Source organism: Zeus faber (assembly GCF_960531495.2).
Source record: "Zeus faber genome assembly, chromosome: 16".
Classification (NCBI taxonomy): domain Eukaryota; kingdom Metazoa; phylum Chordata; class Actinopteri; order Zeiformes; family Zeidae; genus Zeus; species Zeus faber.
In genome coordinates, this window is record NC_137202.1 from 5,758,510 (window position 1) to 5,774,128 (window position 15,619).

The 15,619-nt window shown below is 41.5% G+C and overlaps 2 protein-coding genes across 2 annotated transcripts; one reads left to right on the plus strand and one right to left on the minus strand.

Moving 5' to 3' along the window:
• Positions 1-2,820: 2,820 nt before the first annotated feature.
• On the minus strand, positions 2,821-7,026 carry eif4ebp2 (eukaryotic translation initiation factor 4E binding protein 2). Its single transcript, XM_080016344.1, has 3 exons — positions 6,710-7,026; positions 5,662-5,838; positions 2,821-4,975 (listed from the first exon to the last, which is right to left on the minus strand). The coding sequence occupies exons 1-3, from the start codon at positions 6,840-6,842 to the stop codon at positions 4,944-4,946; spliced, it is 342 nt and encodes a 113-aa protein (XP_079872470.1). The 5' UTR covers positions 6,843-7,026; the 3' UTR covers positions 2,821-4,943.
• An 889-nt stretch (positions 7,027-7,915) lies between these two features.
• Positions 7,916-14,889, plus strand: ppa1b (inorganic pyrophosphatase 1b). Its single transcript, XM_080016336.1, has 11 exons — positions 7,916-8,038; positions 8,812-8,876; positions 9,390-9,443; positions 9,724-9,843; positions 11,039-11,125; positions 11,627-11,753; positions 12,041-12,168; positions 13,509-13,594; positions 13,936-14,011; positions 14,371-14,410; positions 14,556-14,889. Exons 1-11 carry the CDS (start codon positions 7,978-7,980, stop codon positions 14,585-14,587), a joined length of 876 nt encoding a protein of 291 aa, XP_079872462.1. The 5' UTR covers positions 7,916-7,977; the 3' UTR covers positions 14,588-14,889.
• The last annotated feature ends 730 nt before the right edge of the window (positions 14,890-15,619 follow it).

Genomic DNA, 15,619 nt, shown 5'->3' on the forward strand with positions numbered 1-15,619 from the left:
CGGTCAACGCGATCCCGTTCATTTTGAACAAACACAAACACACAAAAATAACAATTTTGCATGAAACCATACAGCTATTCCCACACAGTCCATGCGGTAGCGCTGATGATCATAATTTACATTTTTGTTTAAATAATATTTTGACAATATTGCCTTGCAGCCACTGAGTCTGGGAGGACAGATTCACAAACCTGTCTGGTGTGTTTTTACTGGTTGTACTTTGATCAAATCAACATCTAAAGAGTGAAATTATTACGATTTATTTGTGCTGTTTTTTTTTTTTTTTTCTTATTTATTTGTATCAGAATCCGTATCATTTTCAGAGACTTTGGACTCTTTGGACTGGGAATATCTTAATTTCTCACCTTTGTAATAATGATATATATATATATATATATATATATATATATATATATATACACACACACACACACACACACACACACACACACTACTCACAAAAAGTTAGGGATATTGGGCTTTCGGGTGAAATTTCAGGATGAACCTAAAATGCACTATAACCTTGACAGGTGAACTTAATTTGACCTTCTCTAAACTTTTGAATGCACATGTCCAACTGTTCAATGTTTCAGTACTTTTTGCACAACTTGCTGTTCTCTAACAAGGAGCTGAACGGCAAAATTCACAACAGGTGTTTGATCCATGAATCGACCAATACATTTCCTGGTTCAATTAGAATTGGTATTTAAACAGTCCTCTTCATCATGCTGTTCACATTTTGACATCATGAGACCAAGACGACACCTAACAACTGATCAACAGCACCTCGCCATTGTGAGGCTTCAAACAGGATGTTCTCAGAGGGAAGTGGCCACTGAGCCTAGAGTGTCACAGAGTGTCATCAGCAGGTTGCAACAGAGATACAGAGACTGGAAGAGTCACAGAAAGGTATAGAAGTGGACGTCCTTTGGCCACATCCCACACTGATGAGCGCTTCATTGTGAACAGTGCCCTGCGGAACCGGAGGATGAATGCCACTCAACTCCAGGCACATTTAAGGGAGGTGAGAGGCACCAAGTGTCACGTCAGACCATTCAAAACCATTTCCATCAGCGTGGTCTGCGTGCTAGACGACCTGCAAGGGTACCTGACCACACCACCAGGCACAGGCATCATCGTCTTGCACGGGCCAGGGAGCATTTAGACTGGACGAGGGACCAGTGGCCTCAGTGCTGTTCTCTGATGAAAGTCGAGTCACGTTGAGCAGAAATGATGGCCCCCAATGATGTTGGAGACGTCAAGGAGAGCGCTATGCATCAGCCACTGTCACCAGACGAGCCTTTGGTGGTGGTGGTGTTACAGTGTGGGCAGGTGTGTCTAGTCAATACAGAACTGCCCTACACTTTGTGAATGGTACAGTGACAAGCCCATACTACCTGAATAACATCATTAATCCAGTCATTGTGCCCCTGCATGAACAACACAGGCCCCATTTCATCTTCATGGACAACAATGCTCCAGCTCATGGAGGTGGCATCATTAGGGAACGGCTGCTGGAGACTGGAGTACCTCAAATGGAGTGACCTGCACTTTCTCCAGACCTGAATCCCATAGAAAACCTATGGGATCAGCTGAGTCGTCGTGTAGAGGCTCGTCACTCTGTACCCAAGAACCTCAATGACCTGAGGGCCGCCCTTCAAGAAGAGTGGGGTGCCAGGCCTCAGCAGACAATAAGTCCACTTGTGAACAGCATGAGACGTCGTTGTCAAGCTGTAATTGATGCTCAAGGGCACATGACAAGTTATTGAGACATTGACATTTTTTATTGTGGTTGACCCACCACTGTTGTTGGCTTTTGTTTGAGATGAGGAAATCACCATTGCATGCTTCTACTTAAATGCCCTACTTTCATGATATAATATCACTGTAGCGTGAACTTTTTACATTTTCCATAAATTTAACCCGAAGTGTGTGTGTGTGTGTGTGTGTGTGTGTGTGTGTGTGTGTGTGTGTGTGTGTGTGTGTGTGTGTGTGTGTGTGTGTGTGTGTGTGTGTGTGTGTGTGTGTGTGTGTGTGTGTGTGTGTGTGTGTGTGTCCATATCTTGGCTTTTATTCTGTTAAAATGTATTTAACGTATAGATATCAAATTAAAATGTATTTTTATTGTTGTATTTTAGTATATTTATGTGCACATTCACGGATCCATTTGTTAACCTTGTTTGAGAGAAGTGGTCTGAATGTAGTTTATGATTTCACAAAATCCAATGCCATGTTGCCTTCAAGGACAAACAAGTGTCCTAGTGTTGTCGAACTGCAATGACTTTACATAAACAATACGTACAGGGCCCAATCCTTGAAATCACCGTCCGTTCATTGTCATGATGTATTTATGACTATATTTATGACTGATATTCCTTAAATATTCCTATTATGTCCAGGGATATTGAATACTTTGTTTACCAACTTCTATGTGTAAATGAACACATTGTTTTCAGATTGTTAATGACAGCTGGATCTTAATTCACTTCAAAAATTGTTTGTTTGTTTTTGTCCGGCCATAATAAATTGTAGTGTGCTCAACAATGGACGTTTTTTCAAATGTTTTTACCTTTATTTATAATGAGAGCCTGTGACGTGTTACGGCTGGATTGAGGATATTAACGCCCAATCTTGTAACTTCTTTGTTGGCCTTCTCACGAAGCTAACCTTCTGAACTTAAAATGATCTGGAAAAAAGGGTTTCTGGTTTTGTCTCCCCCTCCATAAAACTCTGTATGCTAACACATTCGCAGATTTGGTAAAGAAAATAATTAATCATTCATTGTGAAAACACTTTTGAGCGAGAAAACAAAAACAGTAAATTTGTTAAGGAATCTTTATTGATCTTGAAACAATGTCCACTGGCCTTGGCTTTTCATTGAAAATAAAGTTAATCAAAATCAGGAACAGAAAGTTACAGTAAGTTTTCTGAATCTCTCTGCAACATACAATGTTAAGCCCTCAATGTCAAACCAAACTGATTTGTAATTAATAAGTAATATGAATTTTGATGCCATAATGGCAAATGCATTTTCTTCCAGCCCATAATGTGAAATGCAAATGACTGCGAGCAAACCCCTTTGAGATATTTAAGATTGAACAGGTCCAAAATTGTGACCAAAGCCAATCTAAAAGAATAATCTTTTAACAGATTGAATTTCTCAAATTTAGTAGATCCGTTAATTCCATTAAACTAAAGGACCTAAAGAGCATGATTGGCTGCTATGTAAATCACATGCATCTGGTCATTTTGCCACTTTTTCCCCCCACCATTCTCAAATAAAAGTGTGGAGGTCTTCACGTTATGGAAAGCCAGAATTTCAGAGCTGTATCAATGAGGAAATATGCCCGTCATGAATTCGACAGTTGAACTGCAAAAAGTGTTGTTGACTATGAATTGACATTACAGTAAAAAAATATATTAAAAAAAACTGCCGGTAGATCAAAACTGATGACAAGGAACCTTTCTTGTTTCTGTATTTTAAAGTGATGTAAGGCATGGACCGATAACAGTTTGCACATGACGAGGAGTGCAGGGTTATGGGGGTGGTTTATGGTATCTGGGAAGAGATGTAGAGATTGGGGGACAGGATCTACCTGGCCCCATGCAGACAACTTTTTTTTTGGTTCCTTCAGCCGCCCAAGAATTTAAACAGATTTACTGAGCGTGTCCTCAACGTGACGAGAAGGGTCTGGTCACGTGAGTCATCAATTCATACTGATCATTTTTAACGAATAACAAGTATCCAAAAATAAAATGCATATAAGACTTAAATAATTTCAAGTTATCAGAAATAAAATGCTCATTATTGAGTGAAATGACAGTCGGATTTGATCCTACTGTCATCGTTAATGCTGACAAATTTTGTGACGTTAATATTTGATAACGCTCTCTAGTGGACACAACACCTCCTTTGTAAAAATTCAACGATTTACACAAAGCTCTCGTCAACTGACCAGGAAAGTAAAGATCAAATCAACAACAAAATGCACTGTTTGTATGCTGTTCTTTATAATTTGTGCTTTTTGTACTGTTAAATTTAATTCTTACAGCCAATTCACAATGGTGAAAAAAATTTCTAGCCTGATGAACACCGGTTAAATTTAAATTTGGATTGATATGCCCCAAAAAAAAGCCCATTTGCAATAATCATAAATGTGCTGTCATGATTTCTGTTGTGTTTGTATATTATTCGTCATGTGTTTACTATGTTTTTAAAAGCTGTTTCCCTTACCTCTAAATCATGGCCAAAAAGTCACAGGATACCCCTTTAAAAACAGTTTTCCCTGAAATATTCAGGAAGACATAGGCTTGTGGTGGTGATAAAAGTCTAGGATAATGGACTGGCCTCGAATCATCAGCTAATTGAGAAGCAGATGACAAGATAGATCCCTTCAAATGTTTTGGATAAACTAAGAGATAAGAAATTGTGAATCTTGAGGAATTACCGAACCGGAAATGCCATTTCATTGAAATAATATTATGGCAAAGTCTCCCAATAGTAAAGATTGATTCACTGAAATCCTTTGACTTGCTATAAGGCCAGTACTTAAAAGTACTGTTTTGTCTGCTCTCTAAATCTGTCCTAGAGGAGCTATAGTTCGGTGGTTACAGTAATCGTTGAGGTGGGCACAGTCAGTTAGGAATTGGAAAGTGCACCTTGGTACGTTAGATTTCAGACCCGTTTCTTGGCTGTGTGGTTCATTGGTACGGCTACTGAGAACCGTGGAATCAAATAGACCTTTTGGAGAGTTCCCAGGGTCTGCCCGTTTTTACTTCATAATATACTGTATCCCCATGGTTCACACACATCAAATCCAGCAGCGAGACAGAGAGCTAAAGAAGATGGCTGCCATGAGGGCTCACAATATTGGTTTCTACAAGCCAAGCCACTGGCACAGGCGTGCCAGGTTATGTACTTCTTCTGGTTTGGTTCCAGCCTGCTAGATGTCCATTTCAAATTGTGCATCGTCACCTGAAACACAGAAAAAGGAAGTTGTCATGTCACATGCGCAATTTGAATTTGTTGTTCTGTCAAAGCTGTTAATAATTTGATTGTAAATATGTTAACCCATCAACTAATTGAAAAGCATTAGTCTGGCTTAGGACCCATGCTGCCTTGCTCTTACAGTGTTGAATACCGAACACTCCACGCACCGACAACTCTTGGACGATGGATCCTCTAAATCCCTGTGGCAATGGCCACCCCCAAAATGTCAACATCAATGCTGCATAGACTACAATCAATGTTTTTTTTCCTTTTGAGTCATTAGTTAAGGACCAAAATGAGCAGGAGTATATAACTATAGGGATGATGTTTTATCATGCAATTAAATGTGAGATCAATGTAATCACATAAATCTTGCAATTAACTGTGATTAAAAATATATATCATATTATACAGCTCCAATTGATAGATCAGTTGAAATCAGTTGAAATCCCCTTTCTACCTTTTGAGGAATTTGGCCAAAAGCAACAGCAGATTGTTTGAGTTCTGGGTTAATGGTAGAGTGCAATTGGGCTATTAGCAAGTGTAGATCAGAACAAGTGTGTGTGTCTATGAGCAGTAACAATTTATTGACAAACAGGATGATCTGCTATAGAAACTTCACCAGTATCTGGAAAAGTACACCGGTCAGTGACAGTATGAACACTTCTCACCAGGTCCTGGCTTGCCATCATGTTTGATGTGGTTGTTGGCCTCATTTTTCCTGTTCTCACTCAGGACATTTTGGCTGGTCACCCCAGGGATGACAGGCAGGCGGGCTGGGGGGGTCTGGGCGATGGGGGAATTACGCCTGTCCAACAAGAACTTGCGGTCATAGATGATTCGGGTTCCTGTAACAGCAGACACGATTTCCCATTTATGCAAATAATTTCCTAGTGCTCAATTGTTTACATAGTCAACTTTCTTTCTTGGTGCCAAAGGATTGACTCATTTCCTACAAAACAAAATCAATCAATCAGGAAAGCAATCTCCAAGATACTTAAGTTGATCCAGGGCATTCACAAGGAATATCATTTCAAAATGATTTGAATAAGAACATGGGTAGTAGTACATTTAAAATATAAGAGCAAACTGCTGGGAATATGGGTCTTGGGTCCAAACAGTTTGCTTATACAATTTTAATGCACTAATGCCCATGTTTTATTCAAGACGTTTTAAAATTATATTCCTTTCGGGGATCAATTTGAGTATTTTGAGAACGCTATCCCCTTTTTCCAAAGTGCCCCTTCTTCTTTTTCAAACCCAAGAAGCAAACGCCTGCTACGTTCCATTTTCTGAAATACCCATGAATTTTATATGGAGATTGGTGTGAATATAGGTTGTAAAATTAAATGAATGACGAAATGCAGGCTCCGGCTATAACCCAAACTACTCCATAGAGACTTTACAGGGCCATAGTAAACACATCCCCTTGTCTTGTGCGGAAAAGGGAGCTACATTTTGGGACGTGGGAAATTAACGTAAGGATTTGAACAGACTACAAAGCATTGGGAGCGAAATCACTGCGCTGCACACCAGCCAATCACAGGACAACGCAGGGCGAAAGGGGCGGGGCAACGCAATGTTTTTGTTTTGATCGGTCTGACGGGTCCGCCACTCAGCCAGAGGCCTCGGTGACAGCGGCACAAAGGGCTCGACGGCCGAAGCGCGAAAAGCACCGATCCGAGCGGGCGCAAGCGCGGGAACAAGTGACGCCGTTACCTCCCGGGGTGGTGGAGAATAAAGTGCCTCCGGGGGTGGTGCAATAGTCATGAGGTAGCTGCGTTGTGTCGTTGATCAACACCGTCCGGGTCGGGATGGCCCTGCTCTCGCTCAGCTGACGACTGGTCGACATTTTCGGCGCCGATTCGCAGACGGATCGAGCTGCTGCGGAAGCGAAAGCGCTTTTGTTTTCCCCCCGGCGGACGGTGTGTACCGGGGCCTTCCCCGCTTTCCTGCGTCTTTCCGAGGGTTCCCTGGCTTTCCGCTCCGTCCTCCCAGCCGTCAGCACCGTCCCCTCCCTCAGCAAAGGCAGGAAGCACAACACGCGTCGGCAGGAAGTGTCGTCAGTACCAACCCTCCTCCCCGCGGCGCAGAGAGGAAGTGACGTCGGCAGAGTCCACCCCCCCCCCCCCCCCCCCCCAGCCAGTCAAGCAGCGCAACCCACAGCGGGGGGTGACGTCAGGGGGCGCGGTGTTAACTACGAGTCTGGAGTTTTATTTCAATATTATATAATAAAAATGTATTGGAGTATGAGTAACATATAATTCAAAAAATCCGAAACGTTTATAATTTCATAACTACTTCTGATTTCGCACAAAAACATCGAAAGTTGGTAAAGACAAGGCCAAACAACAACATTTTTTTTCATTTCCACGTCAATCTCAAAAAATCGCATTAAATGGCATAGAAATTCAAAAACAGAACAGATGTGAATACACTATTACAGAAAGATACTTACTGTATATTTTTGTATAAAGGCAGTTATATATTGGTAATTTATTTTAATGAAACGTTTATTTTGAAAATATATGCTATTCAAAAAATAGATCATAAGAAACATAAAATGTATCCATCCTAATTCATGTGGATCACTTGGAATACGTTGAAATGATCAAAAAAAGCGAAATATTTCCCAAAATAAAGGAAAATTATTTAAAAAAAATATGATCAAAAACGACACAAATCCTTAAAATAAAAATAAAATCTCCAGAAGAACATAATAGTTTTGCTCGGTGCGCTTCACACGAATTTGTGATTTATGGATAACGACTAAAACGAAATATGCACAAATGTATTTGACTTCACCCCACACCCAAAGGAAACGTTCCCATTATTCTGGAAAATAATAAGTCCCGTGACGGTGATCAGAGGCGAACATAAATTAAAAGTAATCCACCCCGCTGCAGCATCTGCGCATGCGCAGGGCATTTCTTCCGTCTAGTCAGTCGGTGGACGTTCAGCATCTGCTGAAGCGCTTGGAGTTAAACATGAGCTACACGGTGGAAGAGAGGGGCAACCCCAACACACTGAGCTACCGCCTGTTTGTCAGTAAGTAACAAATAAGTGTTTAACGAGTACCGTACGTTAAAACCTTTTAGACCGTAGCTGCCGCGCTCCAGGCGCCGCCTGTTATACCCACGTGTCACCTCTATTCATTGTAGGCAGCCATCAGATTGGAGGACAGAGCCCCTCTCTGTGCCTCGTTTCACGTTTTTAATCCTCCGAGATCGACCCCGAATCGGGATGAAACTTCTTCAACCAAGTAGGGTTGGGTCCTCCAGCCTGTTTCGCCGGTCGTGTGGGTGTCAAACGTGCCCTCGCAGCAGTGGTTGTCATGTTCACTTCGTTAATACTTTACTTCAGTGACAAATTCAAACGCTCAGGTGCATTCGGCGGAAGGTTCTACGGCTTTGTTTAAATGGATCAAAATAAGGACAAACAGCAGATAAAGTCATTACTACAGCACTGCAGAGGGACAGCCAGGGGGGGAGACATTTACACGAAGACAGCCAACAAGAGTGCACAGACTTTTGACCGTTTTTTTTGTTTCGCTTTGTTTATTAGAGGCAAGTTCCATTTAGTTTCGCTGTTGCCCTTGATTTTATCGTCATCTAAATAATTCACCTAGGTGTGGTCAGGTAACGCCCTCCCGACGTATGAAGACAAACACATAGTTCAACACTTGACATCCAAAACAGCAGGTCATGCATGACCCAACACATTATTGCACCAGAAACGTTTGCCTTAGTTTGCCTTTTTTCCTCTTTAATCACATATTATGGATCGTCACCGTAATGATCCTGTTTGACTGTGTTTTGCAGAGAACTCCGATGGGAAGTATGTCTCACCCTTCCATGACATCCCCATGTACGCTGACGAGGGGCAGGTAAAGTCATTTGGGAAAGCCCGACCATTCAGGCGGCGAGAAAGACCTCCTCGGCCACACGTCATCCATCAGTTTAAGGATAAATGACCGATTGGACATTCTTTAGAGGATGACAGAAAATGAAACGGTTGAACGTTACATAATCCGCAAGTGTTGCGATAAAACACAGGGTTCAGTCTGTTTACCAACTCAATGGCCTTTACTCTTCTGTAATTGTGTTTTCCTTCCTGCTCGGTACAATGTCAACATCACAGGCCGTTGCGGTGTTCTATTATCTTATCTTTAAAGAATAATTAATGCTCCCCCTTTCTCAAAATGTTATCATAATGTACTTTGACATTTATTTATAAGCTGGTACAGCGAAAGACAAAACAAACTATCCTGGTTCCTTGATGTTTCCCTCAGCACAACTGGAAGCCAGAATTTGCAGAACATTTTTATTTGTGTTAGATTTTTTATTTTATTTTTTTATTGAATGCTTTCATGACATTGTTCTTTTTTTTCCCATTTCAGAAAACCTTCCATATGGTGGTTGAAGTACCAAGATGGACAAATGCCAAGATGGAGGTGTGATCCTAATGTGATTTTTCATCTGAATGACTAGATTCTATATTACAATGTTGTATTATACTTACTAAGTTTCCTCTGAACAACCCGTCCCAACCCAACCTGTGTTATGATTAAACTGCCATTCATAATTCTGCATCTCAATGTTGCATGAGATGTTTTTTTATCTATTGAAAATATTACTCATTAATAACTAAAAACATTTTAATGATATAAACTGCCTCAGCAAATTTATTTATCAAAGGTGGAGATTCATTTTTAATTTTATTCCATATTCCAGATTGCTACCAAAGACCCCCTGAACCCAATAAAGCAAGATGTAAAGAAGGGCAAACTGCGTTTTGTAGCGAATGTGTTTCCACACAAGGGCTACATCTGGAACTACGGAGCCATTCCTCAGGTTAGTGCCTCGCTTCATTTAACATTCTTTGTATCAAACTTTCGTTTTTAGGATCTGCATTATCATGAAGGATTAACATTTACAAATAAACAAATTACATTGTTTCTACTAGACTGAATTTAATGAAAATCACTGGATCTGAAAACGATATTGTTTTCATAAATATTTGCCCTTTAAGCCAGAAGATAATTAGGCATCCGTCCCATAGGGATAGATCCCCTATAGCAATTGTTTGGATTTTTATTATTCTCTGAGTTCTTGGGGCAGTGTCGTTAGAACTGGGACGTCACAGACATGTGGTGGTTTAAAATTCATCCAAATCGATCCACATACAGAGCAGAAAATAGTGAAAAACCAACCGAATTTGACCGAAAGTAGCCAAACGTTTGTGCTTCAACGTTGGAAAACTATGATTGGGTAATGGAGCGAGATGAGTTTTAGAAGTCATCATCCAATTTGCTATAAATGTGCAGGTTGTGGTTCTGAATGTTCATTAGCGTCGTGCACAGTGTGTGGTCTCCATCGCTCTGTAATTGTTAGAGATAGAAACTAGGTGTGTGTGTGTGTCTGTCTGTCTTTCTGTCTACGGTTTTACCTGGTAGATGTCTGCATGTTGGATTGATATTTTATCTCTTTGGTAAATTTGGTTAACTTTTTGTAAATGAAGACATTTTATTCCAATATAACCCTATGTTAGATGCCCCGTTGTGATCCTCTTTACTTTGCTGGATTCGCGGAAGTCTTAAGATGCAAAACAGCCAAATCCATGATGAGTTTCATATTCTTGGAACGAATCGGAAATATAGTATCCTGAAAACTGTAATTATCACGTTAAAACATCAACTGTTTCCCTGTTCCATGGAAAAGTAACCCATCCAAAAATTCGGGACACAAAAAAACCATTAATCCACAGAAACTCCTGACAACGTCGAGTCAAGGCCACCTGCCTGTGAGAATGAATGATGCGTTCATGTACTAGGAACACGTCGGAAAACTTGAACCCGTGAAATTGTAATTAGTCACAGAAAGACGTCAACGCTTCAAAATGTAATTCGTCACTAACACGACTAAAGTGGACCCTGTGTATTGCTGCCTGCAGCTATGTTTTTATTTAGCATTTTGAAGATGAGAAAAGGTGAATTAAAGGTTCCATGTTCACTTATAATGAGGTGGTGGTGTTTTGTTTTGTTGTCAGACGTGGGAAGATCCCGGACACAAAGATGGAGACACGGGCTGCTGCGGTGACAATGACCCCATCGATGTTTGTGAAATTGGTACCAAGGTAAAACAATATTCCAATAAATTACATCCCTCCCTGACCCTCTCACAAACCTCTTTAAAGCCTTTTAATCAGGGTTCTTGCCAGGGCCTTCTGAAGTGCTAGGATTTCATCCTCAGAAATGTGAGTGACTGGAATACTTTAAAAATAGCCCCTTTTGTGCTGAAGTCCTTGAAAAAAAAAAACGTGATACTCCCCCTGGTTTTGTTATTGAAATCCTCATGGAACAAAATAAAATAAAATAATCTATTGAAAATGTATAATATATGTTTTGCAAATATGATACATTTCCTTGAAAATGGAAAAAACTGCTTTAAAAAAGTACTTGAAAATCCTTGAATTTCATTTTGTAATGCCAGAATGAACACCGTTTAATAAACTCCTGTTGGATAAGTTTGGAGTCTTTGTTGATGTCATTATCCATGTTTGCGATAGAGCAAAGAAAACGGCATGCTGACGCTCATTCAGGACACTTTTAAAACGCCTGGAACTCCTCCACGCTAGGTTTGTTCACGCGGGGAAGTGATCAAAGTCAAGGTGCTGGGCGTTCTGGCCATGATCGACGAGGGGGAGACGGATTGGAAAGTCATCGCAATCAACGTGGACGACCCCGAGGCCAACGACCTGCACGGTAAGCGTCGCCTCACTCGGGATTTTGAACGTCTTGGTCGTTGTTGTTTTTCCTCAAACGGTAAAGCATCGATTCACACCCATCATTTCCAGTTAATTCAAATCATGTCCTGTTGCTCAACTGCTCAGGTAGCTAACTCCGCTCAACTCATTTCCTCACAGGCTAAATCAATGAATCATTCCATTTACCCAAGATACTTGAGTTGGTCCAAGGTGCTCGCAGGGACTATGACATTAAAGTTGATCCACTGATCCACTGATCCTACCCCGCTGTTGTTCTTTGTTTAGACATCAGTGACGTCCAGCAGCGGAAGCCCGGCTACCTGGAGGCCACGGTGGACTGGTTCCGCCGATACAAAGTGCCTGACGGAAAACCGGAGAACCAGTTTGCCTTCAACGGAGAGTTCAAAAACAAGGTTTCCTCCTTAAGCCACGGTTACACCGTCGCGCGGTGCCGCCCGCGCAGAGAGCGCAGGGTGTTCGCAGTCGGCCCATTCTGCGTCGCGGTATTCTCAGAAACTACAGGTGGCGGTAAGGGGGGGAAAGTACCGCGTGAAGCAGGAAGTAGTTAACAAAGAAGAGCGCAAACAGCGAGCATGGCTGCACGCACTGCTTCTTTCTGCAGAGGAGGAATTGCTGTTTGTGATGATTAATATACCAATAAAAGCGCCGAAAAGGCCACCCGGCCGTTCCACGCAGAGACGGGAGGGAGGTTGAATTTATGTTCTGCTCAGAGGTTTATTACAGAGGAACTTACTGAAGTGTGGAACGGAGGGAGTCCCAGTGGGTAATTATTCTCCCTCATTGCAAGACTCTTTAAAAAGAAACTGCAGATAAATACCAATAAAAATGTTAAATTTTACTTGTAAACTGAACTTAACAACAACCCTGTTCATTTGCAATAAAATCAGCAAACCTGAATGAGCTGTTTGCATAATATGCAAACAGCTCATTCATATTTATTGCATATTATTTAGTCTCTGCGTCAAAAAGTAATGGTAGATTTTGAATTTCACATCTTGTGCTTGTGTTGCGGATCAATTTTGGCCAGTACATTAGATATCAAACAGCAAAACGCTCCCATCGCTTCAAATGCATTTCCATTGAACGTCCCTCGCCCGAAGTCACAGAATCTCGCCCATTGCGCCGTGCCGCCGGGGATCTGTGCCATGGCACGCCCATGCCAGCGTTTGACGTGCTAACAGGCACATCAAACAGTGGCGTCATTTTGGATCACGCTCTTCCTCGCCCCTGGGACAAGTATAAACCTAGCTTCACCCTGAATTACTCAGTGAGGTTGTTGTCACAGTGAACAAACGGGGGGAAAAAAACCCAAAACAAGTTTGTCAGGATTTCCACTCAAACAACGGTTTTCTTGTCTTTGTTGACAAAGCTGATTTACGAGACCTGTTAAAACAGTTTTTCTGTTAAATGAAAATGACGCGCTATTCGTTATCCACTTGTGCGATGTGCAGAATGTATGACTGCTTGTGAAACGCAGCAGTGATTTGGGGAAAGTTGTTGAGAAATCTAGTGTTGCACGAGATTCCTTCAGAACTCAACACAGTGTTTTCGGGGATGGTCAAACACAATGGTTCAGGGTGAAATCCAACTATTTAAAATGTGTAATATCCAGTATTCTTAACATGAAGGCTATTCCTGTGTCTTTGCATCACTGGTGTGTTAACGTTTTATTGTTCACAAACCTACGATACTCTGCTCAACTGATTTTTTTTTTTTTTTTTCTCTGTTTCAGGACTTTGCCGTTGAGACCATCAAGAGCACCCACGGCTTCTGGAAGGCCCTCGTCTCTCAGCAGACCAACGCGGGGGGACTCAACTGGTACGGGGAACATTTAGGATTTGTCAGCCGTTGGTGATTTTAATTTGTTGTCGGTCGCATAATTTCTCACCACATGGATCAGGGCTCTAGCGTGTGGTTTTGGCTGTTTATCAGGGTCTGTACCTTGCATCACACGCAGATGTCATCACTGCGCCAAGTTAGGTTCCAAACTGATATATTTTAATCACAAGATATTCATATTTAGAATTCATTGGTTGGCCATTCGGGGGAATGGATTTGTGTACACAAACGTACGTTATAAAGGTCACTGCATCCGGGTGCACCTCCCCAAGACAGAAAACAACAACTTCTTATGTATATGTATTATTCATACGATGCAGCAAAAACACGTGCGTTTCCGGAGTCGACAGCCCCAACCGCTGCTCGGCAGATGAAGCCAAAGCCGTTGTTGATGAGGTCAGTAGCGGGATGTCTTTTTCCGTTTTTGTCTGTTTGTTAAGTCAGGACGTTGTCAATTAACCCAATTTCAGAGTTAAATCCAGTTAAGAGTGCATGGAAAAGGGGATAGAGTACATCTGTGTTGACTCCTTCCCGCTCCTTTTCAGACATGTTGATTTGCTTATTTTTTTGTTTAGAATTTGCTGAGTGTTTCTTATTCATTTTGTTTTTATTTGGAATTATTTTCATGTTTTTTATTTTTTATTTTTTATTTTTATTTTTTACATCTGGGGGAAAATAAATAATCAATTATTTATTCTGCTGTTAACCCACTAGTGGGGTTTCCATGCCTGCGTTTAATGAAATCTGTGTTTCAGATGTGTCCTTGTGGAACAGCAGATGCCATCCCCTCATCAGGTAGAGTCAGTTTCTTAAAGGGCTTCAGTAGGGATTTCCATTTTGAACTGTTAAATGTATTTAAGGCCATGCTGATGGCTACATCCATATATTGCTTAAACAAATCAATCTTTATTAAATGCATGCGATTGTGTTCTATTTTCAGTTGACAAATGGTTTTACTTCGAGAGGAAATGAGTCACGCACCGCCAGGAGGGGACCAGAAGCCTGATGTGTTGTAGACGCACGAGGAGGGTGTGTCCAGTTGGAGCGTCATGGAAGGGATTGGAGAAGGACCGTTCCTCCGATGACCAAGGATAATAATAGATATTCTGTGTCGGCAAAATAGTTAAAATGTAGATTCTCTTATTTAACAAAGATCTCTCTCTCGAGATGGGCTTTGACTAGATGTTACTGCCAGTGAGCCAAGTGGCTGCTTGTGTACTGTACCAGGCCCCACACTGCTTAAATAAAGCTCTGCTGTTGACGCTATTGTTGCATTCAGGAGTTCACCAAGTTTATTGTTATTTATTGATTTGTTTAATTATCATAGCCAAATACATATCAAACAACTATCAAAACAACCATCTTCATTTCCACGGGTTTTCTCTTAACTTTGTGGAATGTTTCAGCCTGTGGTTTACAAAATATTCCAATTTGGGTGGCAAAATGCTTTCCTATGGGGAAGAACTAGAATGCGGCAGTCATGGAAACATGTATAAACTCAGAAGGGGACTTTCCCGGCATGGTCCTGCACATACATACAACCGTTTTTAAGGCGACACTTTATTTACCTCAGTATTGAGGGCCAGTCGGAGGGCTGTGCGGCTCTGGAATGGGACTCCCTGCAACGTGGCGACGGCTCGCGTGGACACACAGAATGAAGCGTAGTGGGAGCGGGACAGGGGGTTCCACTCCATATAGGCTCGGCAGGTGAAGTCTTTGTGACGTCACAAATCTCCCCCCGTGTTTGGAAGAGCTGACGTCCGTTTGCGCCGAAGAGGAAGGCCGCGCATGCCTACACTCGCACATGAGAGAGTGAGGAAAGGAAGGAAAATAGTCACAAGTAAGATCGTGTGTCGCCTCTGACTCGATGACGGCCAGTGTCATAAATCTGATCATACTGTCATAATATATTCGGATAGTAATATTAATCGGATAATGTATAATTATTATGATAGTTATTTGAGTCCGTTTATGTCAAAGATGAAGAGGGCACACACACAGAGG

Coding starts and splice junctions, on each gene's coding strand:
- eif4ebp2 (XM_080016344.1), bottom strand. CDS start 6,842: ATGTCGACCAGTCGTCAGCTGAGCGAGAGCAGGGCCATCCCGACCCGG. Junction 5,839..6,709: donor ATTCTCCACCACCCCGGGAG/GTAACGGCGTCA, acceptor CTGCTGTTACAG/GAACCCGAATCATCTATGAC. Junction 4,976..5,661: donor TGATGGCAAGCCAGGACCTG/GTGAGAAGTGTT, acceptor TCTGTGTTTCAG/GTGACGATGCACAATTTGAA.
- ppa1b (XM_080016336.1), top strand. CDS start 7,978: ATGAGCTACACGGTGGAAGAGAGGGGCAACCCCAACACACTGAGCTAC. Junction 8,039..8,811: donor GAGCTACCGCCTGTTTGTCA/GTAAGTAACAAA, acceptor TGTGTTTTGCAG/AGAACTCCGATGGGAAGTAT. Junction 14,012..14,370: donor CCAAAGCCGTTGTTGATGAG/GTCAGTAGCGGG, acceptor TCTGTGTTTCAG/ATGTGTCCTTGTGGAACAGC.